The 19600-nt window shown below is 43.9% G+C and overlaps 1 protein-coding gene across 3 annotated transcripts in view; it reads right to left on the reverse strand.

Annotated features, from left to right (window-relative positions):
* wwtr1 (WW domain containing transcription regulator 1) overlaps positions 1-19600 on the reverse strand; it is a 96788-nt gene continuing 77188 nt past the window's right edge. For 2 of the 3 annotated variants that reach the window (XM_023998207.2, XM_023998209.2), the window contains 4 exons: positions 6218-6471; positions 3931-4064; positions 3525-3640; positions 1-3053 (listed from right to left, as the gene is read on the reverse strand). In XM_023998207.2, coding sequence (XP_023853975.1) covers positions 2869-3053; positions 3525-3640; positions 3931-4064; positions 6218-6471 — 689 coding nt within the window. In that variant the 3' untranslated portion in view covers positions 1-2868. The remainder of the gene's footprint in view (positions 3054-3524; positions 3641-3930; positions 4065-6217; positions 6472-19600) is intronic. The other variant, XM_023998208.2, reaches the window with a different exon arrangement.

A 19600-nucleotide genomic window follows, 5' to 3' on the forward strand; every position in this document is an offset into this window, starting at 1 on the left:
CACGGTTCTGACACCATTTTATTCATTTTTTACATGTTACACAACTTTAAAATTCTCATTTTCAAAGACTCCTTGCCCAGGTAACTTTACGTAAAATTAACTCCACATTGCCAGGATACAGTATACGGCCATTTTGTTGGTGTGTGATTTCCACAACCAATGAGCACTCCAAGAACACTGTACCTACTGACAACATATCCCCGTCTCATCCAACCATGCAGCTGTAGCCTAGCCACTGCGCTATACTGCGCTATATATTGCTACAGCGTTATCCTTTCCAATCCATGTCATGCCACTCACTATGCACAGCTGTAGTCAAACGTGCTCCACACCAAACCATTTCCTCAAACTCTTTATTCTATAACACCGCCGCTGTGTTCATCCCCTATCTATGGTCTCAAAGGATCCATCTCTTTATCAGGTCTTGTTAACCCCCAAAGTATAGACTTACAAAAAGACAATCTGATATAAAATGCGATTATCCATTTTCTTGAACTTTTAACTTGTGCCCTTCATACTGGTGCACCCTTGAATTATGTCCCAGTAACAACACACACACAAACAGCCCTGCCCAGTGTCCCCCCTCAGTGCCCCTCTGGCTTGTGTTATTAACAGCAGGTCATTCAACAGAAAACAGACAGGAAACCTCCCTGATGCACACCAGGAGAGGAAGCTGTGCGATTGGACAGTGTTAAGCCTCATCCAATCACCTTGTCTGATTTTCAAAAGACCTCATCACCTCTCACTGGAGCGGTTTTCATCAGCTAGGCCTGGGCAAAAGTTAGCATGTTGCTAGTCCTGTCAGAGCTAGCCTTCTTAGGCCATGCTTGGGTAATAGAGAGGCCTCCAATCTTTGGCACTAATCCACACCATTTCCCCCAATGCAAACCTCTCCAATGAGACGTGGTAGTGGTGATGGTGGGTTAACTGTGTGCCCCCTCTAGGCCCCTCTTCACCTTGACGTTAGGACTTCATGAGCGCGGTGTTGGCCGCCGTGTTGAAAAGCAGCGGGTTTTGGCGTGCATTGAACACCCGCCCCCTCCCTCCCTAAACTCAACCCTCTTCCCTCTCTCCCCATCTATTCATTGCCCCTTCCCAGGATCCATCACTTTCTCGCCTTGTCAGTCCTAACGTTCTACACAGTAACCAGACTCAGTATAGTCACAATATAAGGTCGGGCTATAGAAAACCTAACGCTAAGAATAACAAATATGTCATTCAACATGCAAATACAAAAACTGAGACAAATGTAGAAAAAAAAGATTAGAGCAGATTGTGCTGAGGGGCTGGCACGTTAAAACAAAATCATAATGCCAACCCCATGTCAATCCAATCTGACAATTCAGTAAAAATCCTTGAAAAACGCATTAAAGGCCATATAAAATACTATCGTTGCATATTTCACCGCAGAACAGATATTAGAAAAGTTGTCCTTTGGGTTTTCAAACAGGCCCAACTTTGCAAGCCCAAAGACCAACTGAGGACCAAAGACAGAGTTTGCTTATGAAGGATTATCAAGCCTCAACGCACATTGAACCAAAACGTCTAGTGGGAGCTTCTGGTGATCATCTAACTTCAACATTCACTTCATGATCAGATATCTTTGAATCCCTTGCTGATTTGCAGTGCTTTGAAATCTCAATTGCATTAAAGAAAAAAAAGAAATGTAATGTAATGATGAGCCATAGCTCATGATAAATACAAAAAATGCTAACTTTATATTATAGGTCTTACAAATGGCACCAGATGCAAAGAACCCATCTGGGCTATTTTACAGTAAAGAAAAAATAATACTTGTAGCATGATATAAAAAGTACATGGTATAAAACACAATTCTACGTATGCACGTCATTGCATAACTGAGGCATGAGCTTTTAGTGTTATAATAACTATATTGGAATCAGCTTGAGTACAATTAATAAAATGACAAAAACCAAAAACATGTAAAAAATTAAAATTAAAAAAAATCAAACTGAGTACAATTTTAAAGTTTTAAAGCTTTTGTAGTGACATTGTAGCGAACAACAGGAAACATTATTTGGTATACAACACACTTTGCTCTCATGGCCGCTAATGCTGATATAGAAGTGAATCCAAGATGGTTGTTTTTGTGAACAGAAGCAACAGTAACAAAGCCAATCGGGTTTTTATTCTAACCCAAACTGACAGTTAGGATACTGTTGGTGATATAGAAGAAGGTTTACAGTGCTGTTGCCAACAGAGGTCCACTTTATACAAAGAACCTACAGACTGGACAACCTTGTAGCCAGTAAAGATCCATTTCATAACTGCAGTAAGTTAAGCAATAGCGCCACCTATTGGTGAAAAAGACTCCCTGCATACATTTTGACAGTCACGTCAAAGCAATACCATTGGAAGCCAAATGTATTTATTTTCACCAAGTACTTGTTCCACATAGAAAGTCACCCCAAGAAAGAAAGGAATGCTGTATAATTGCTTTTATCAATTGTGATTCCAAAACCAGAGTAGGTTATCGGAGGAAGTCTTATAGAACATACAAAACCAAAACTACTAACGTTGTTAGTTTACCATACAGTAACTTCAATAGTGAAGTATACTTTAATACGTGTCATGTTTTGATTTGTTTTTGTTCTCTCAAGGCTTTGATTAATACTCTATATCTTTGATCTGAAACTGAACTCAGATTGACGATATGTGGTCTGGCAGACAGAGGGTAGACAGACAGAGCATAATATTACTGTACACATGGAGAAGTGGGACGAAGAGATAATGCTGATTTGAAAAAGTAGCAAAAGGTAGTCTTTAGATATGTGGAGTGAGTCTTTTGTCCTGTTTGTATGGCTGTGAATATATGTGTAAAGAAATTGTGTGTGTGTTTATGTGTGTTTACAGCCAAGTGAGGAAGGGCTCGCTCTTGTTGAGGACTGACTCCACGTCGTTGAGGATGGGAATGAGGTCTGCTCCCTCCAGGGTTCCCAGGTCCACGTTGGTGCCTGGCAGAGAGTCCAAGAAGTCCGGGAAGCGGCTGTGCTGGGGCACGTTCATATTGCCCGCCTGGGACATGCTCTCACCTGGAGGGGGAGGGGGGAGAGGGGAGATGAAGGTGAGTCGCTGTCTCTTATACACATCTAGATGTGTATAAGAGACAGGGATTAGAGAGCGAGAGAGATGGTCACATATAATCAGGTAGAGAGAGAGAAAGAGAGAGAAGGTGAGCGGGAGAGAAGACTGCTACCTGACTTGATATGTGTTGATATGTTTGCTTTGGCAATGTATGTGGTATCACTTTCCATGTCAATAAAGCCATGTGGGAGAGAAGGCGAGAGAGTGAAGGCGAGAGAGTGAGAGGGCGAGAGAGAGAGAGGGCGAGAAAGAGAGAGGGCGAGAGAGAGAGAGGGCGAGAGAGAGAGAGGGCGAGAGAGAGAAAGGACGAGAGTGAGAGAGGACGAGAGTGAGAGAGGACGAGAGAGAGAGAGAGAGGACGAGAGAGAGAGAGAGGACGAGAGTGAGAGAGAGGGCGAGAGTGAGAGAGAGAGTCCTACCTGTGTCCATCTCCTCCATGTTATTGAGGAAGTCCTCTGGGGTGGTGGGGATGCTGTAACAGCCCAGCCCCAGGCCACTGTCTGTGCTCTGCTCCCGTGAGTGCTGGAAGTGACCACTGTGGATCACATACATGACACACATATTAATACACTGATCCCTTCTGTCCACAAACTGGATCACACACTACAGTTTGAAAGCTGAAAGCAGAAGACAGGCTGAGAGGAGAAGGAGAAGAGAATAGCCAGGGGATAAGTGGGAGAGGGGCAGAGAGGAGAGGGGTTGTTGAGAAAGAAGGGAGTGAGAGGAGAGAGAGCAAGGAGGGGTGGGGGGGGGGGGGACTGAGACGAAACAGAAGCAAAAGAGGAGGGATAGGTAATATATGGGAGGAGTCAGGAGTGCACTTGCCTGTTGAGGAAGGGGTCGGCTCCATTGGTGGGCATGTTGCCCTGTGTCATGGGCTGGGCAGGGTTGCCACCGGGGGTGGGCACTGGTGCCATGCTCTCCGAGTCCATGGGCAGCTGTCTACACAGCGCCACCTCCTAGGGGGAAGCAATAGGCAGCAGGGGAAGGGGGAGGAGAAGAGGAGGAGAAGGGGAGGAGAGATTCAAGATTACTGAAACTATGTTCATTATTGTTCAAGAACACATGTGCTACAGCACAACGAGGAGAAACATTTGCTGACTCCAGAACAGGGACAGAATCTGCTTCGTACAACTATTACAGAACAATTAACCAAGTCGTGTTTTTCCAGGCCCCAGGCATCAGTAGAGCATAATATATTAGTGAGTGTGTGAACTTCACAGCAATAATCTGATGTGAAGACACACACACACTTAACAGTCTTAAAGAAAGTGGGCCACTGGTTAAGTAACAGGTGTGTGCTTTCAGATGTACAGGTAACCCTACCCAAACACACACACAGTTAGGCACTCGCACGGGATGAGTGTCAGACAGACCTACACTGGTGGGACTTGGAGGAGGGGAGAGAGAGGGGGCTAACCTTTGCCTGTCCCGCTGCCCTGACACTGTTTCTGGGGTTGGATCAGTGTCAGTCTCCATGCCTCAGGCACTACTAACTCCCAGTGCACAGTCACCTGAGAAACACCAGCTTGCCGTTCCAATTCACTTTGAATGGCTTCCCCATTCATCTGATGGGCTGTGTGTGTAACAAAATGGCTGTATATCTAAAGGGAAGGGGCTTTCCAGGCTGCTGAATACGGCTTTATAACAGTTGATAGGTGTGTGTGACATTGGAGCTGGATGGACTGAACACCACACTGTATGGTAGTGAACAGAACGGTTAGAGGAGGAATACAATGGTCTATAGGGATCTATTTGCAGACAGTCAGACCAAAGCAGAGTCTAGGGGAGGACAGTGGAAAATAGAGACGCTACTGCTAAGGGTGGGCCTTATTGACACACCACACACACCTCCCTTCTCCCAACCCTTGGCCAACCCCACAGACCCCAGGCCATTCAGTGCTGCTCAGTGCTCAGGGTGGGCCGAATGAGAGCCAAAGAATTCTGGGTAAGATAAACACTTCCTGGATGAGGTCACTGCTGGATGTTGAAGGCAGCCATTTTGTAAACAGACTGGTGTGCACATCTCTGACACACTAAAGGCTTCAGCATGCTTCAGTTCAGCTGGCGCTGAACAAGTGTGCTCGCATACTCCCTTAAAAGATCTTTGTTTCAAAAACAATAGTACTGTTTGTCCATTTTGAGATGCCGTAGCCAGTATAAATTTCCTCAAAATAGGCAAGAAAGGAGATCTTAGCCATAATTTTAGGTGCAGTATTTCTCAAATGAAAAAAATGTGCATGAAAATAAGTCGTCTCTCGTTGAATGACAACAAGGATTTTATTGAAGAATCTCTACTGTTGACCAATCACCGACAAATCGGCTACCGACTTCAGCTTACCTCAATAATTTTTTTTGGTGTGCCTGAGCAGCCGAAAAACTGTCGAAGTCCAAAACGTCACAAAATGTTGTCGAACTCTTCTGAATTGTTTCTGCTAGGAAGCAAGCCTTAAGAGTTCAGTGTGCCCTCTCTCTTTCACTCTCAATGTAAACACTGCTCTTAAACACTACCCTGCCTTTGTGTAAGTGTAGGAGTAGATGGCTTAAAACAGAGAGTAGCTAGTAGCTACTACCCCTTTCAGCCACAAGGTGATGCTAATGTTTAATCCCCCCAACACGCCATAAAAAGGCCCAAAGCATGCGCTCAAAAGAAACTACTGCCGAGGTAAGCGGTCAATTTCCTGTCTTTCTGAGAAGTCTTCACTGTGGCCAGTGTGTACGTGTATGCCTACATGCTAATGTGTGTTTAGCTTGAATAAATTGGGTCGAAGTGTCTCTATGAGGAAAAGAGGAGATAATGAGTGATTAGCGATATTGTGAGCAATAAACAAAAGAGTGAGACATGAACAGGAAGACTGAGAACAGAGCAGTCTCTCTATCTGTGAGACCAAGGCCATAGGGGCAGACCAGACTGGGAGGATGAGGGAAGGGGGGGGGGGTGTAATACGTTTGTGTGTTATAGGGCTTACTAGAAAGAGAGGGCTGTTGCTTATACTGTACTAGGCCACATCTACTTAACCATGACCTTTCTCTCATGATTAGAGCTCAGAGGACTCATACGGGCTCATACTTTAGCAGCTGGGGGTTATTGTTGAGGTCTAGATTGCCTCACCTGTCTCATGAGCTCCTCCTGTCGTCTCTGGATCCTCTCCCTCTCCAGCTGGATGCGCTGCAGCCTCATCTTCTGCTGGTGCTGGGAACTGACCCCCACGCCCAGGGGACTGGACAGGCTCATCATCCCAGCCTGGGAGCTCTGCTGCTGGGGGAGTGAGCCAGGTGAGCCTAAGGCTTGGGCCTGTTGGGGCTGCTGGGGCTGCTGCTGCTGGGTGTGTTGCAGTTGCTGCTGGTGATGGTGCTGGGACATCACTGTGGAGGGAGAGACAGAGAGGAGGGAGATAGGAGGGAGGGGGGGTTGTTATTAAGGCTAGAAACAACAAACACAGTGGAGGACAGAGAAAAAGGGTGAGAGGGTTATCTTGAGGCTTATAGTACTGTGATAAGAATGATTGCGCTAGTATGTACACAGTACTACTGTAGACACTTCTATCAGGTCTATTCAATCAGGTGAACAGCAGCTGATTATGAACACTTTGAGCTCAGGTCACTTCACTAGTTCCACATCACCTCTTTTCACAACACTGCTCTGGGAAGGAGACAAGATCCAGATAGTAAGTTAGGCTGGAAATTGATCACCCGCGCATAGGCTACATGTATTAATTTTATTTAACTAGGCAAGTCAGTTAAGAACAAATTCTTGTTTTACAATGACGTACAATGATGTACAAAAACACTGTGTGTGCGCACGCACACCACACGCACGCAGATGTAGACTGTCGGCATAAACACTGCACATGTGATAGAGCTTGGTCAGGTTGTTTCTCACTGTCAACAGAGCCTAAGCCACATACTTTAAAAGCACACCAGCAATATGGATAGAATACTGCTCCTGCGCTTAAGGGAAACCAGATGGCCAGGACAGACTAGACCTCCAGCAATAGCATCTAGACCTGGCTATTCCAGACAACAGCCAAAAGGGGTCAGTAAGGTTGGTTTCAGAAAAACAAAAACTTTACAAAATCAGAGAACATTGTTTTTGGGACTTGTCTACTGTCTCTAGTCAGTTAATCATCAGCACATTCTTTCGAAGACTGAATAATCATTATCAAGCAGTGATGAGCTGTTTTCTTTGTTACCAGTGGTCGTTAATAATTAGCTAGCCCCTATGTCCGACTCTGTGATCCCAGCCAGCTCAGTGACACAGCGTGAGAGAAGTGTAGCTTAATGGAGGCCAGTACAGTGATGCAGTGTTCCGTTTTCTGTCTCAGGACAGACACAGTCACCCTACTCACAGGAACAACTAGACTGACAGAAAAAGAGAGAGGAAATGGTGGGGGGAGGGGGGGGGGGGGGGGGGGGGGGGGAGGGGGAGGGGGGGGGGGGGGGGGGGGGGGGGGGGGGGGGGAGAGAAAGATGTGTGTCCAAGCCAACAAGCATACAGTATTTAGTTACTGTACAGGACAGAGCCTGCCTTGGCTCTGGACAGGGAGAAATGTGATCATGATATGGTCAGTTCATTCACTTGGTCAACATTATTCACACCTCAATGGAGGTCTTTAACTGCAGCTTCACACAGTATTTTTTCAACAGTATTGAAGAAAAACTTGCTCAAACTTTTAATGGATTCTCCAGAGCAACAAGTCATTGTGTGTGTGTGTGTGTGTGTGGTGTGTGTGTGTGTGTGTGTGTGTTGTGTGTGTGTGTGTGTGTGTGACATAAACTAATCACACATGGCATAAATGTAGCAGTAAAGGCCCGATTTGGAGCTGAAAAGAGCACATGGCACAAAAAGCAGACAGTCTGGTGGTTTCAGTGTGGACAGACACAGTCGGGCTCTCTCTCCTTCACCCCATCTCTTTACTTCTATCTCTCTCAGCACATCTGTTTCTCTTTCCCTCCATCTAACTCTCCTTTGCCTCCTCTCTCTATCTCCTCCTCCCCTCCCTCCCTTGGCAGTTCAGTGTGCCTCTCTCCCCCCATCTGTCAGCTGACCTGTAGTTTACTTGAAGTCTGGATGAAGAGCAAAGGAACATACATAGTTTACCTAACCTCCTTTCCCAAATCACAACCAAATGGGTTCAACACAAGGCTCAAAGTGTGTGGGGAAAGTTTGACCTCATGCAAGAAAAAAATGGTTTTTGGCCTAGCTGTCATGCAATGTATGATTTCATCTTTCTTCTATAAAAGCAACACATTTGTGGACATAAGGTGTTCCTCAGAGCCCCTTAACGTACTTCACAATTCGGCAAAAATAACCATCCATAATCGTTCTATTACACTCAATGATGTAATTCCCAGAGGCTCGATGCACGGCCATTTTGGTTCCAAAGCTATTCATTGCAACAGTCTTCATGTTGGTGAAGGGACAGGAAACCGTCCATTAGACATTCAAACATATCAAATAGAGTATGCTTACAGCTATAAGAGCCCTGGGCTAAAGTAACATGACAATGATGGGAACATTTATTTATTACACCTTTGTTTTGTTAGAACCAAATAGCTTGAGTGGAGGCCCTAAGTTTGGATAGGGGCCAAACAGACAGAGACACACATGCATACACATGGCATGGCATGCATGCAATTGCACAACAGAAACACTCAGAGCAGCATTTTTTGGTTTGGGTCTGGGACAAGCTTACAGGGCAGGACACACCCTGTCAGAGTGTGCATATTGGGGCTGCAGAAACAGACTGCAGGCTTTGCACAGCTCCACACAGCCTCAGTCACAAGTAAAATAACGCTCTCCTACTCCCTCCTGTTTTACCCTCCTCTTCTCCCATGATCTCCCTCGCGCTTCCCACCTCTCTCCCCTCACCTCCCCCTCTCTAACCTCTCCGATAGACTAGAGCAACAAGACGAAGCCAGCACACTCAAACCCTCACAACTCTGTCACAACATAGGAAGAAATAGAGACAGAGAGCGATTGAGAGAGAAAGGAGTAGCATAGAAGTTGGGGTCAAAGTAAAAAGGGAGGAGGTAAGGGCATTGAGAAAAACAATAAGGAAGAGAGGAGGCTGAGAAAACGGGTGGGGGGGGGAGAGCGGTAGGTAACCGAGTGGCGCTGCTCTGCCAACAAAGACCTTGTTTAGTTTACGTTTAGTTTACTTCCAGAAACAGCGTCAGCTAACACGTGGAAAAACAGAAACTCATTAAAACCTCCACCATCTCCTGTGTGTGCGTGCGTTCGTGGGTGTGTTACATTTGATAAGAGACAGCAGAGTGATTTAATATCATATAAAAGGATATGTGGAAGTGACACTTGTAAGGACGAGTTTGTGTGTGTGTTTTGCGTGTGTTTGTATGTGCATGCTTGCACGCGAGTGTGTGTGGTCGGGGATCAGGCAGGCCGGCAGCACTCACACACAGCCAGCTTGAGGACAGCCTCTTGTGCAACAGGACCGTTTGGGCGGTTGGCTGGGGAATGAAAGACTAAGACTAAAATGTAAATGCATTATTTTAAGGTCAGTGCAACTAAAGATAAAGCGGACTATAATTTAATGTTTTCCACATTCTTCAAAGGAATTTTTAACAGAGCAATTTTAGTGTTGATATGTTCCTCTCCTGGATGTGTAAACCAGTCCATACTCCAGGCAGGAAACAATTCCCATTTTAAAATCTGACACCAACAACTCTCCTCTGTCAAAGAAAGCTTCTGTTTTGCCTCGTTGGTCTTACCTCATCCATCTAGGGATCTTGACAACATCCATCTAGGGATCTGACAACATCCATCTAGGGATCTGACAACATCCATCTAGGGACCTGACAACATCCATCTAGGGACCTGACAACATCCATCTAGGGACCTGACAACATTCCATCTAGGGACCTGACAACATCCATAGACCTGCAACATCCATCTAGGGACCTGATGGTGCGGAGGTTATCCAGCGCACAGAGCTCCTGGGTACTCTCCTGTTGCCCCCCAGACACACACCTCATCGACACGCCAAATCATACACACACCTCGTCCATGCATAAACACATCTTCCACTATTTTCACTCACATCACTAACTTAAACACTGAGACTAAACAGACTTTAGTTGATAACAAGCACACAAATGCATTACGTCAAATACACACACAAAATCAATCAATCATCATGCAGGGATAGGAGAGCACTGTCAGGACAGGAAGTGACACAATCACATGTAGAAAGCAGGAGAACCATTGGTCACTGGTGGGAGGGAGAGGCAACCATTTTTATTGGCTTTCATAAATCAGACTGGCACTGTCATTTGGCTATTGGAATCAGACTTGGTATCAGATAAGCATGTGATTGGGTTTCTCAGGAAGATTTAGCTAACTCTTGTCCAAGCAAAGCATTCCTCTAGCTTCTAGCTTCTCACAGGCAAAGCTCGGTCCCAGGAAGCAACAGGGGGCAAGGGTCAATGGTCAGGTATGAGAGATCAAGGGGCATGGTTTGATTAGTTTAATGCTAGTAATATTGGGGATGAAGGGGGTTGATTGGTTGGTTGGGTTTGAGGTTTGAGCAAGTTGAAAAAGGTAGCGATTTGGGGAGATTTGCGCTCAACTTGCAGTCCAGAGGGTACTTACTGAGGCGAGCATCCACGCGCGGTCGAGCCAAGACGTTCTGTGTGTTTTGTGGTCAATGAAGTAGGTTTCTCCACTAGGGTTTTCAGCCTGCTCCCAGCCATCAGGTAGCTCTCCTGTTCACAAGCAGCACCAACACCACATCAGCCAGAGTACTTACCTTTACCAAGCCTGACTGATGCAGGTTTCTTGTATCCAAATTTCATATCTTACAGTATGTTCATTTGATTGGACAATAAAGCTTTTGGGGGATTTTAATTATTTGGAGCAGAAACATACTGGTGAACAGTAATCTAACTAATTACAGTTTGACACATTTCATGTTTCTTCTCAGTCACTCACCTTTTGTTTCATGGTGATTTGACTAAGAATACAGTCAAGGAGTTGAAGTGGAATGGAGAGGAGCAGAGGGCTTTCTCACAAGTTTCATGATGAGTCAACATGGCTAACAGTGGAGATGAGCCTAGTCATGACTAGAGCTAATCTGAAAACAGCTGAGTTGCCATGGGAGATAGTGTCAAGGATGAGTGGGAGGTGAAATTCCACTGAATCTATTCTAGAACTACAGAGACAGTGGTCATGATCACCAACGTAAGTAGTGGAGAGATACCAGGGGTAGGTCTACAGTATAGTTATCTATTCGTTTCTATCAGAATTCTTACGTAGAATCAGTGTTTAGTGCTGGTCTGAAACAAAACCCTGCACACCATCACCTCTCCAGAACCAGGATTGGTGATGATCACTCTAGATACCCGTACAAGAATCACAGCACTCCTCCGAGAGTAGACAGAACTACAGTACGGGATCAAGACCTCTAACTGGCAACCATAGACCTGTGTGTTGTCTGTTAAAAACCCTATAGCAGAGTGTCTAACATGTCCATCTGAGAGGAGAGAACAGAAGAAAACAAAAAGGGGTAGAAAACAGCCACCAGGACACAAAGACAATTCCCCTTCAACAAAGACTGGGGTGTCCGCAAGCATTGTTCCAGCAAGAGGGGGGGGTGATGATCAAATCCAGTTTTGAGATAAACATATGTCAAAATTTAACTTATGAAAACTTTCCATGGAAGATTTTGCACAGAAGTTTGAATTAGGCCCACAGGCTCCAGTCAGGATTAGTCCTGATGTGCTTTAGGAAAGCCATCAGAGTTATTTTAAAGTCATAGTTTTAGAGAGTTTTGTGTGGTGTGTGTGGTGTGTGTGTGTGTGTGTGGTGTGTGTGTGTGTGTGTGTGTGTGTGTGTGACACATCACTCCCAATAGAGCAGTGGTAGAGAGTAGGGAGGAGAAAAACATCCCAGTGACGTTTTGAACAAGTCGAGCAGGGCGGTGTATATTACAACTACTCAGGTTGAGCGACTCCATTCATAACACTCACACACTGGGCCACACACACACACCGCGATCCCCTCTCCAATTTCTGTCTGTACTAAATTTCCTAGGTCCTCCCTTTAAATTTTCCACTTGTTTGGCTCTCTCTCTTTCTTTAGTTTACCCCTCCACTGCACACTCAGCCCATCCCTCTCCAACTGCAGACAACCTTTTTTTCATGTCATCGACTAAAATGGCATAACAAAGCGCTGAACGAGGCAGTGGAAACTGAACGAGGCAGTGGAACTGAACGAGGCAGTGGAAACTGAACAGGCAGGTGATGTTCTGCACGCAGAGCCAGGTGGCTGTGATATGGGTTAGCTAGGTCTATTATAGGTGCGAGCTAGGTTAATGCAACGTGAATGAGATTAACCAGTCAATGCCAATCTGTGTTATGAAGGAGCTGTCAGGCTCTGTCAGACTAAGTGGAGCATAAGAGGGTGGGGAGGGCTTTCCTTACTCACCTTCAACACAATAAACATGTCTCTCTCAGGCAACACAGATCCTGGCTTTGGTTGGTTCACACACACATTCTTTGGCGTTATTGTGGAAAGGGACTGCACATGTTATTGTGGTAGTCCCCAGGGTGAAAGACGTCATTGGTCAGAGTGATAATGGTCAGTGTCTGTGGCGGATATGTAAGCACATAGGCGTCAGAGGAAGTGGGATATTAGTGTGTTTTGGTAAGCTACTAGCTCACGGTGGTTGGCTCAGTTGCGTGTGTTAGGGTTTAATAGCGTGAATCGGTTACGAGATTTACAGAAGATATCCTGCCCAAACTCCACTACCGTTTCCCGGGATAAATAACTGCGAGAAACCATTAAATTATTATAAATTAATTATATGAACAGCATGATGTGAAATGGAAACTGTTAAACTACATGCAACGTCTAAATCTGTCTTATCTGTTCTGCTATGTGCATGATCAAGCCAACGTTCAGGGTGGGGACAGACAGCGCATCTCATAATGGAGCGCAGTTCACAATGCATGTATCACTTTCATCAAGCTGATAACTTTTTTTTCTTGTGACTGGTACATTTCTGCAGCATAGCACTGTATGCTACAGTAATATTATAACCAGTATATCTGAATGCGCGTCTAATTTAATTCTCCATCTGGCTTCCGGGGTCATACGCACTTTTACCACACAAGTACACATGGATTTTGTTGTTGTAGAATATGTGGTAGTGGAGTATGGGCCTGAGGGCACACACTTATTGTGTATTCTGTAATGAATGTATTGTGATGTTTTTAAATTGTATAACTGCCTTAATTCTGCCGGACCTTGGAGCAGCTAATGGGGATCCATAATACACTACTCAAAAAAATAAAGGAACACTTAAACAAACACAATGTAACTCCAAGTCAATCACACTTCTGTGAAATCAAACTGTCCACTTAGGAAGCAACACTGATTGACAATAAATTTCACATGCTGTGGTGCAAATGGAATAGACAAAAGGTGGAATTATAGGCAATTAGCCAAGACACCCCAATAAAGGAGTGATTCTGCAGGTGGTGACCACAGACCACATTCTCAGTTCCTATGCTTCCTGGCTGATGTTTTATTTTATTCAGGAAAGGGGGGGGGGGGGGGGTGTATCGTAGAGCAAAACGATCGTGTTTGTAGAGTTCGTAGCCCAAACGGCTCAGGCATTACAGACAGAAGTTGGCACATCGACGGTACGGCTTCAGACGAGTCCCGTGGAGCTTGTGGGGTCCTAGAGCAAAACGGAGATCACCATCCGTGTTCATGAGAGTCTTATCCTTCCATAGAGTGATCATATTTGTTTTCGAATGATCTACAAACAGTGCTGTAGCTCTGCACTTTCCACTGCAGATGCGGAAGGCTGACATAGGCGACTGCGGTTGATTGAGACAAGTCCATACAAAAACAAAAACATATCTAGCTTAAACGGCGGATTTTGAATGGGAATTTTTTATTATGTTAGATTGACGCTCAGGTGTTTCAATCGACTCGTAAGGTTTAATATGCATAAGCTTCGAACTTATAGTCTCGGTCTTCACTCTTAAGCAATACGCACATGCTCTCCGCTGGCCACTCTCGCCTTAGCTCTTGTGGGATCCCAGGAAAAGAAAGCAAGACTAGAATAGCTTAATGGATACCATGCCTGATGTCATAATGGCGCTTAACATTGGCACTTTTCAGGAGAGTTATGGACTCGCTGCATATCAGGGACATTGGTTTTGTGCTAGTTGCGGGGAGAATGAATAAATACATTTCCGCCCACTCGTCTTTGAATATCCGGTTTTCAGAGTAAACATTTTTTTAACAATCCATATTAAACAAATACTGGTAACTAAGCTTCTTCTGTGTGTGATATTAACAGTTGACCGCACTTTATTTCTGCCTGCTTGTCCCGCAGAGGATATTTGGATTGATGTGATTGGTAAGCGGCCTCTTGTATTTGCATATAACCACGCGATTGTAGAGGTGGGGTGGGCGTTGCTTCGAGAGAGCGCGAGAAAAGAGGTTGCTGAGAGGCAGCTGCGCCCAGTTGATTTTTTCTAAAGCCGTCTAAATATAAATTGATTGACATTTATATAACAAAATGCGATGTTGTCTGGTCCGGATTGACCCTTCTCTGGGTTCGGACCCAGACCACAGTCTGCCAGTTAAGTTGGCTGCTAATAGCAGTTATTTATTCAGAGCCCATAAACCGTCTGCATCTTATTTTAAGCCTATATTATTCAAGCATGTTATTACAATGAAGATAAGGACAACAAAACCAAATATAATTTACCTGTTTGAGCGCGAGAAAGGAATGAAGGTAATACACACGTCGCACAACATTAGGGGAAATATTGTGAAAGGTGGCTAATGTGTCAGCCTACTAATTATCACGTTTTAAATAGGCCTATTATATTTCAGAATGAAACTAATTCACTAGCCTATAATTGTAACTTTGTAGGCCGCATGTCCTGCACCAGCATTGCATGTTTCTCTCCCAGCTTCATGGTTTGAATGAGGTGTGTAATTCCAGTCCATATAATACAGTATAATACAATAAAGTCCACATCCAAAAAGATTACTGGAGTCTGTTTTATTTATTTACCTAAGAGAGTAAACATCGATGAGCTTTTATGTTATTCTGTTGTGCGTAATGTGCGGTGGCCTATAGACTATCAGAAGTACGCCTATTGAATAACGGCACAATCATTTGGGCTTATGTAGGGCTCATCTGGCCTTTAGGTAGCATCAGCCTTGAATTTTCATGCCGATCACAGCTTCTGATCAAAGCTTCTAATAAAATCCAGACATTTGCATTTGTTTTAGAATTAAAACTTTCAGTTTTGGTGGGAAATACCAGGTTACCGGCGGGAGAAAAGTGATTATTCTCAGAGTGGAACATTTGTAAAATACCAGGAAAGTATTCAACCCTAGGCTGTGTGTGTGTGTGTGTGTGTGTGTGTGTGGTGTGTGTGTGTGTGTGTTGTGTGTGTGTGTGTGTGGTGTGTGTGTGTGTGTGTGGTTGAACACTAACCGAGGTTGGGCTGGGACAGGGCCATGTTGCGTGCTGTGGGGTGGCGGAGGGTGGGGGAGCGTGGAGGCTCATCTGATTCATGGCGGCCGTCATGGTCTTACGAGGGTCATGCCAAGTTTGTGATCTTCTCCACGTGACTACAGTGAGACAGAGAGAGAAAGAGAAGCGAACATCAGGTTAGACAGGAGAAAAAACAAAACAGGTTACTACATGTCAGAGATTGTTTCCAGGGTAACAGTCTTCAATTCGCTTCCCTTACTCGTCTCCCTTTCCTCATCTCTGTCCCACATCCACATAGTGATTGGGGGAAAAACAAATAGACACAGAATATAGCAATATCATTTGACGATATCATATCGATTCTATGACTCAAGTATGGATTCTCAAATAAACAAAAAACATTAGCTGTGCTAGTCAGTTGTCCCACAACCTCTATTTCTCCATTCTCTAGCTTGTTATCAATCTTCTTTTTAAATGGTTGAACCTACATGTTTCAGCACTTTTAAATTCCAATGACTGAATCAAATTAATTTTCCTCACGGCACTCTTGTCCCTCTGCAGCAGAGCAATATGGTTTGGAACACCGAATCGCAATATCGAATTGCAATGCATATAGAATTCGGTGGAATCTCAATACATATTGTATCGCACCGTGATAATATTGTATTGTGAGCTCACTGGCATATCCCAGCCCTACACCCACGGCTTAGCCCTGACGGTAGCTAAGCTACTGTACATATGATATCCTGCCCCGCGCATTCTTCCATTAGGACCACATAAGCAGCAAAGCAGGCCTAACAGGTGGTTCGTTACCGCGAAGCTGCAGTGGCTCATTAATAACTATCACTGATTCATTTTATCATCAGGGATTACACAAGACTAGCAAGAAGTCTGCAAGTTTCTGTTGGGAATGCATGATAGAGTACAACAGCCTTTAAATTCAGTTTCTACAGACCTGCCCTTAATTACAAGTGTAATTTCACTACATGATCAAAAGTATGTGGAACACCTGGCTCATCGAACATATTGGAGTTGGGTCTCCCTTTTGCTGCTATAAATGCCTCCACTCTTCTGGAAATGCTTTTCCACCAGAACATGTTGGAACATTGGCAGAAGTTCCCGCCCAGCATATTCAGCCACAGAGAGCATTAGTGAAGTCGGGCAGCTGATGTTTGGCGATTAGGCCTGGCTTCGCAGTCGGCGCGTTCCAATTTCATCCCAAAGGTGTTCGGTGGAGTTTGAGGTCAGGTCCTTTGTGGCAGACCAGTCAAGTCTTCGCACACAGATCTCGACAAACCATTTCTGTACGGAGCCTCTTTGTGGCATTGGGGACATTGTCCATGCTGAAACAAGGTAAGGGCCTTCCTTCAAACATGTTTTGCCACAAAGTTGGAAGCACAGAATGTCTCTAGAATGTTCTTCGTATGTGTAGCGTTCAGATACTTTTGTATATATAGTGTAAACGGGTACGTTGATAAGAAATTGTTTCGGTGTAATGTTTTTGGCATCATTGCTAGACTTTTGTCTTAAAAAGCGGTTTTCTACTGATCAATTTAGCCTTTAAATGATAAACTTGGATTAGCTAACAAACGTGCCATTGGAACCACGGAGTGCATGGTTGCTGATAATGGGCCTCCGTACGGCCTATTAAATATTCCATAAAATCTGCCGTTTTCCAGCTAACAATAGTCATTTACACATTAACAATGTTCTACACTGTATTTCTGATCAAATTTGATGTTATTCATGGAACAAAAAAATGTGCTTTTCCTTTCAAACAAGGACATTTCTAAGTGACCACAAACTTTTGAACAGTAGGTGTGCTTGTATATATATATGTATATATATATATTGATCAACAGATTTCAAATATCTGTATTCCCAGTCATTTCATATCCATAGATTAGAGCCTAAATGAATTTATTTTCAATTGACTGATTCCTTATAATGAACTGTAAACTCAGTAAAGTCTTTGAAACTTGTTGCATGTTGCTTTTATTATTTTTGTTCAGTTGCGATGATAACATTCCTCTGTCAATAAACAAAAAACTTGCCACACACTCCTCTGATAACCACCAAGCCTCGGTGTGAAATAACATTTTCATGCTCTTATCCCCATATCGCCATATGGTTTTGTGCGAACAGGCGTGCATGCATGTAGTTTTACAAATCGAAGTTTACCTGCTGCAAACTCGGAGTTCCGGCTCAGGCTCTTTTGCCACACAGTTGCCGTTCAGTGTATTCATTATAGCTCAGTGGGTGTATTTAACAATGTGTCCATATGCAGAGGGAGACAACATTCATAACAAGAGTCGCAGTTGCCTGCCTGCCATTCCGTGAGAGATTGAGCCCCATGTGTGCAAAAGCCAACCATTCTGATTCCCAATGGAATCTTTTTTTTGTTAATTATAAGCCACGCCAGCACACTGAACATATACTCCTGTGCAGTTTGTCAATGCTTGGGAACAGAACAATTATGTCCTTGTGAAGACATCCCGACATGTAGCGAGCAAGAGTCAATGCAAATGGGCATCTCAGCCCTCACAGCTAACGTTCATTTGGAGGAACATAAAGGTGGGGAGTTTTTGAGTTTCCTCGTTGATTGCTAAATATAGCATCAATCTTAGTTTCACGGTGTTTATCTGACCAAAAGGTATTGATGTGAGTTTCTGTGCGTCAGCCTCCCCACACATTGTTTTCACCCTATTCAATTGCGGCGGTAATTATTCAAAGTCTCTGCCAATAGTGTGTGGTTCATAGCGCAGCGGGCTTAAGCCATTCACCGTGGAATGATTGAAGTGCAAAGGTCAAGTGAGGTTTTCCCATGATCTAAGGGTGCTCTCTGCGTTGATTTTAACTTTTATATTTGGAATAATTTTAAATTGAGGTTAAGGTTAACCACAATTCACATGAATTTGAGACAAACGATTTTATAATATTACATTTTTCGTAGGTTTTTTTAACCAGGATTTTGAAATTCTCCTGCAAACCCATTTTCATATCAAGGCGACCCCTAGCTTGGAAACCCCTGCTCTATACATTGCTTGTTTTTGCTCAAAACTGAAATTAAGCTACTATTAAATTTTACCGATTCTGCATATTGCACCATGAAAGACATTCATTAACCTGTAGCTAGTAACATTGTTACTCAAAAGATCGCCAGCTGAACGAGAAAGTACAACGCAGGCAGCATATGCACACACAGGAAATTGTTTGCTCGAGTCCCAAAATGGATGATAACGTATGGCGGATAAAGTTCGGGAATGACCAATTCCATGTTGTACAGCATCTAAAAAGACCTGCATCACTAATACTGAGACCTTGGGGTTTTTGGAGCCTTTGGTTCATGTTTTTTGAACACCCTGGAACTCCAAAAATGACGCTCAGGATGTCAATCGCTGCAGAGGTAAGTTTGTCAAAACCCCAGTTGAAATGTAAAAAATATATATCTACTACACCAATTCTATAACATGGCATTTACATCAAAATGACAGATGAATGTTCCTAAATGTAAAATTCTCCTTCAAAATGTTCAAGCCAACCAGTTCCTTAAAGGCAATAAAGTTACATCTATGTATCCATCTATTATACTGCCATCTACAGTGCAGAGGAATGTCAAACTAGTTTGTTTTAAAATACAAGGGGCCAGGAAGGAGTCTTGATGGCACTGTTAAATCACTGCACTGGGACAAGAGACCTGTTCATAGTCTCGTTCATTCCACATTTATATAACACCCATAAAAAGCCGCCACCAAATTACTTTGCATGCGCTGGAAAATGAACTGGAGTTGTACTTTACAGTACCAGTCAAACACAAGGGTTTTTATTTTCTACATTGTAGATTAATAGTGAAAGACATCAAAATGATGAAATAACACATATGGAACCATGTAGTAACCAAAAAAGTGTTAAACCAAATAAAATGTATTTTACATTTGAGATTCTCTAAATAAGCCACCCTTTGCCTTGATGACAGATTTGCACACTCTTGGCATTCTCACAACGAA

Source organism: Salvelinus sp. IW2-2015, linkage group LG13, assembly GCF_002910315.2.
Source record: "Salvelinus sp. IW2-2015 linkage group LG13, ASM291031v2, whole genome shotgun sequence".
In the NCBI taxonomy this organism is placed as follows: domain Eukaryota; kingdom Metazoa; phylum Chordata; class Actinopteri; order Salmoniformes; family Salmonidae; genus Salvelinus; species Salvelinus sp. IW2-2015.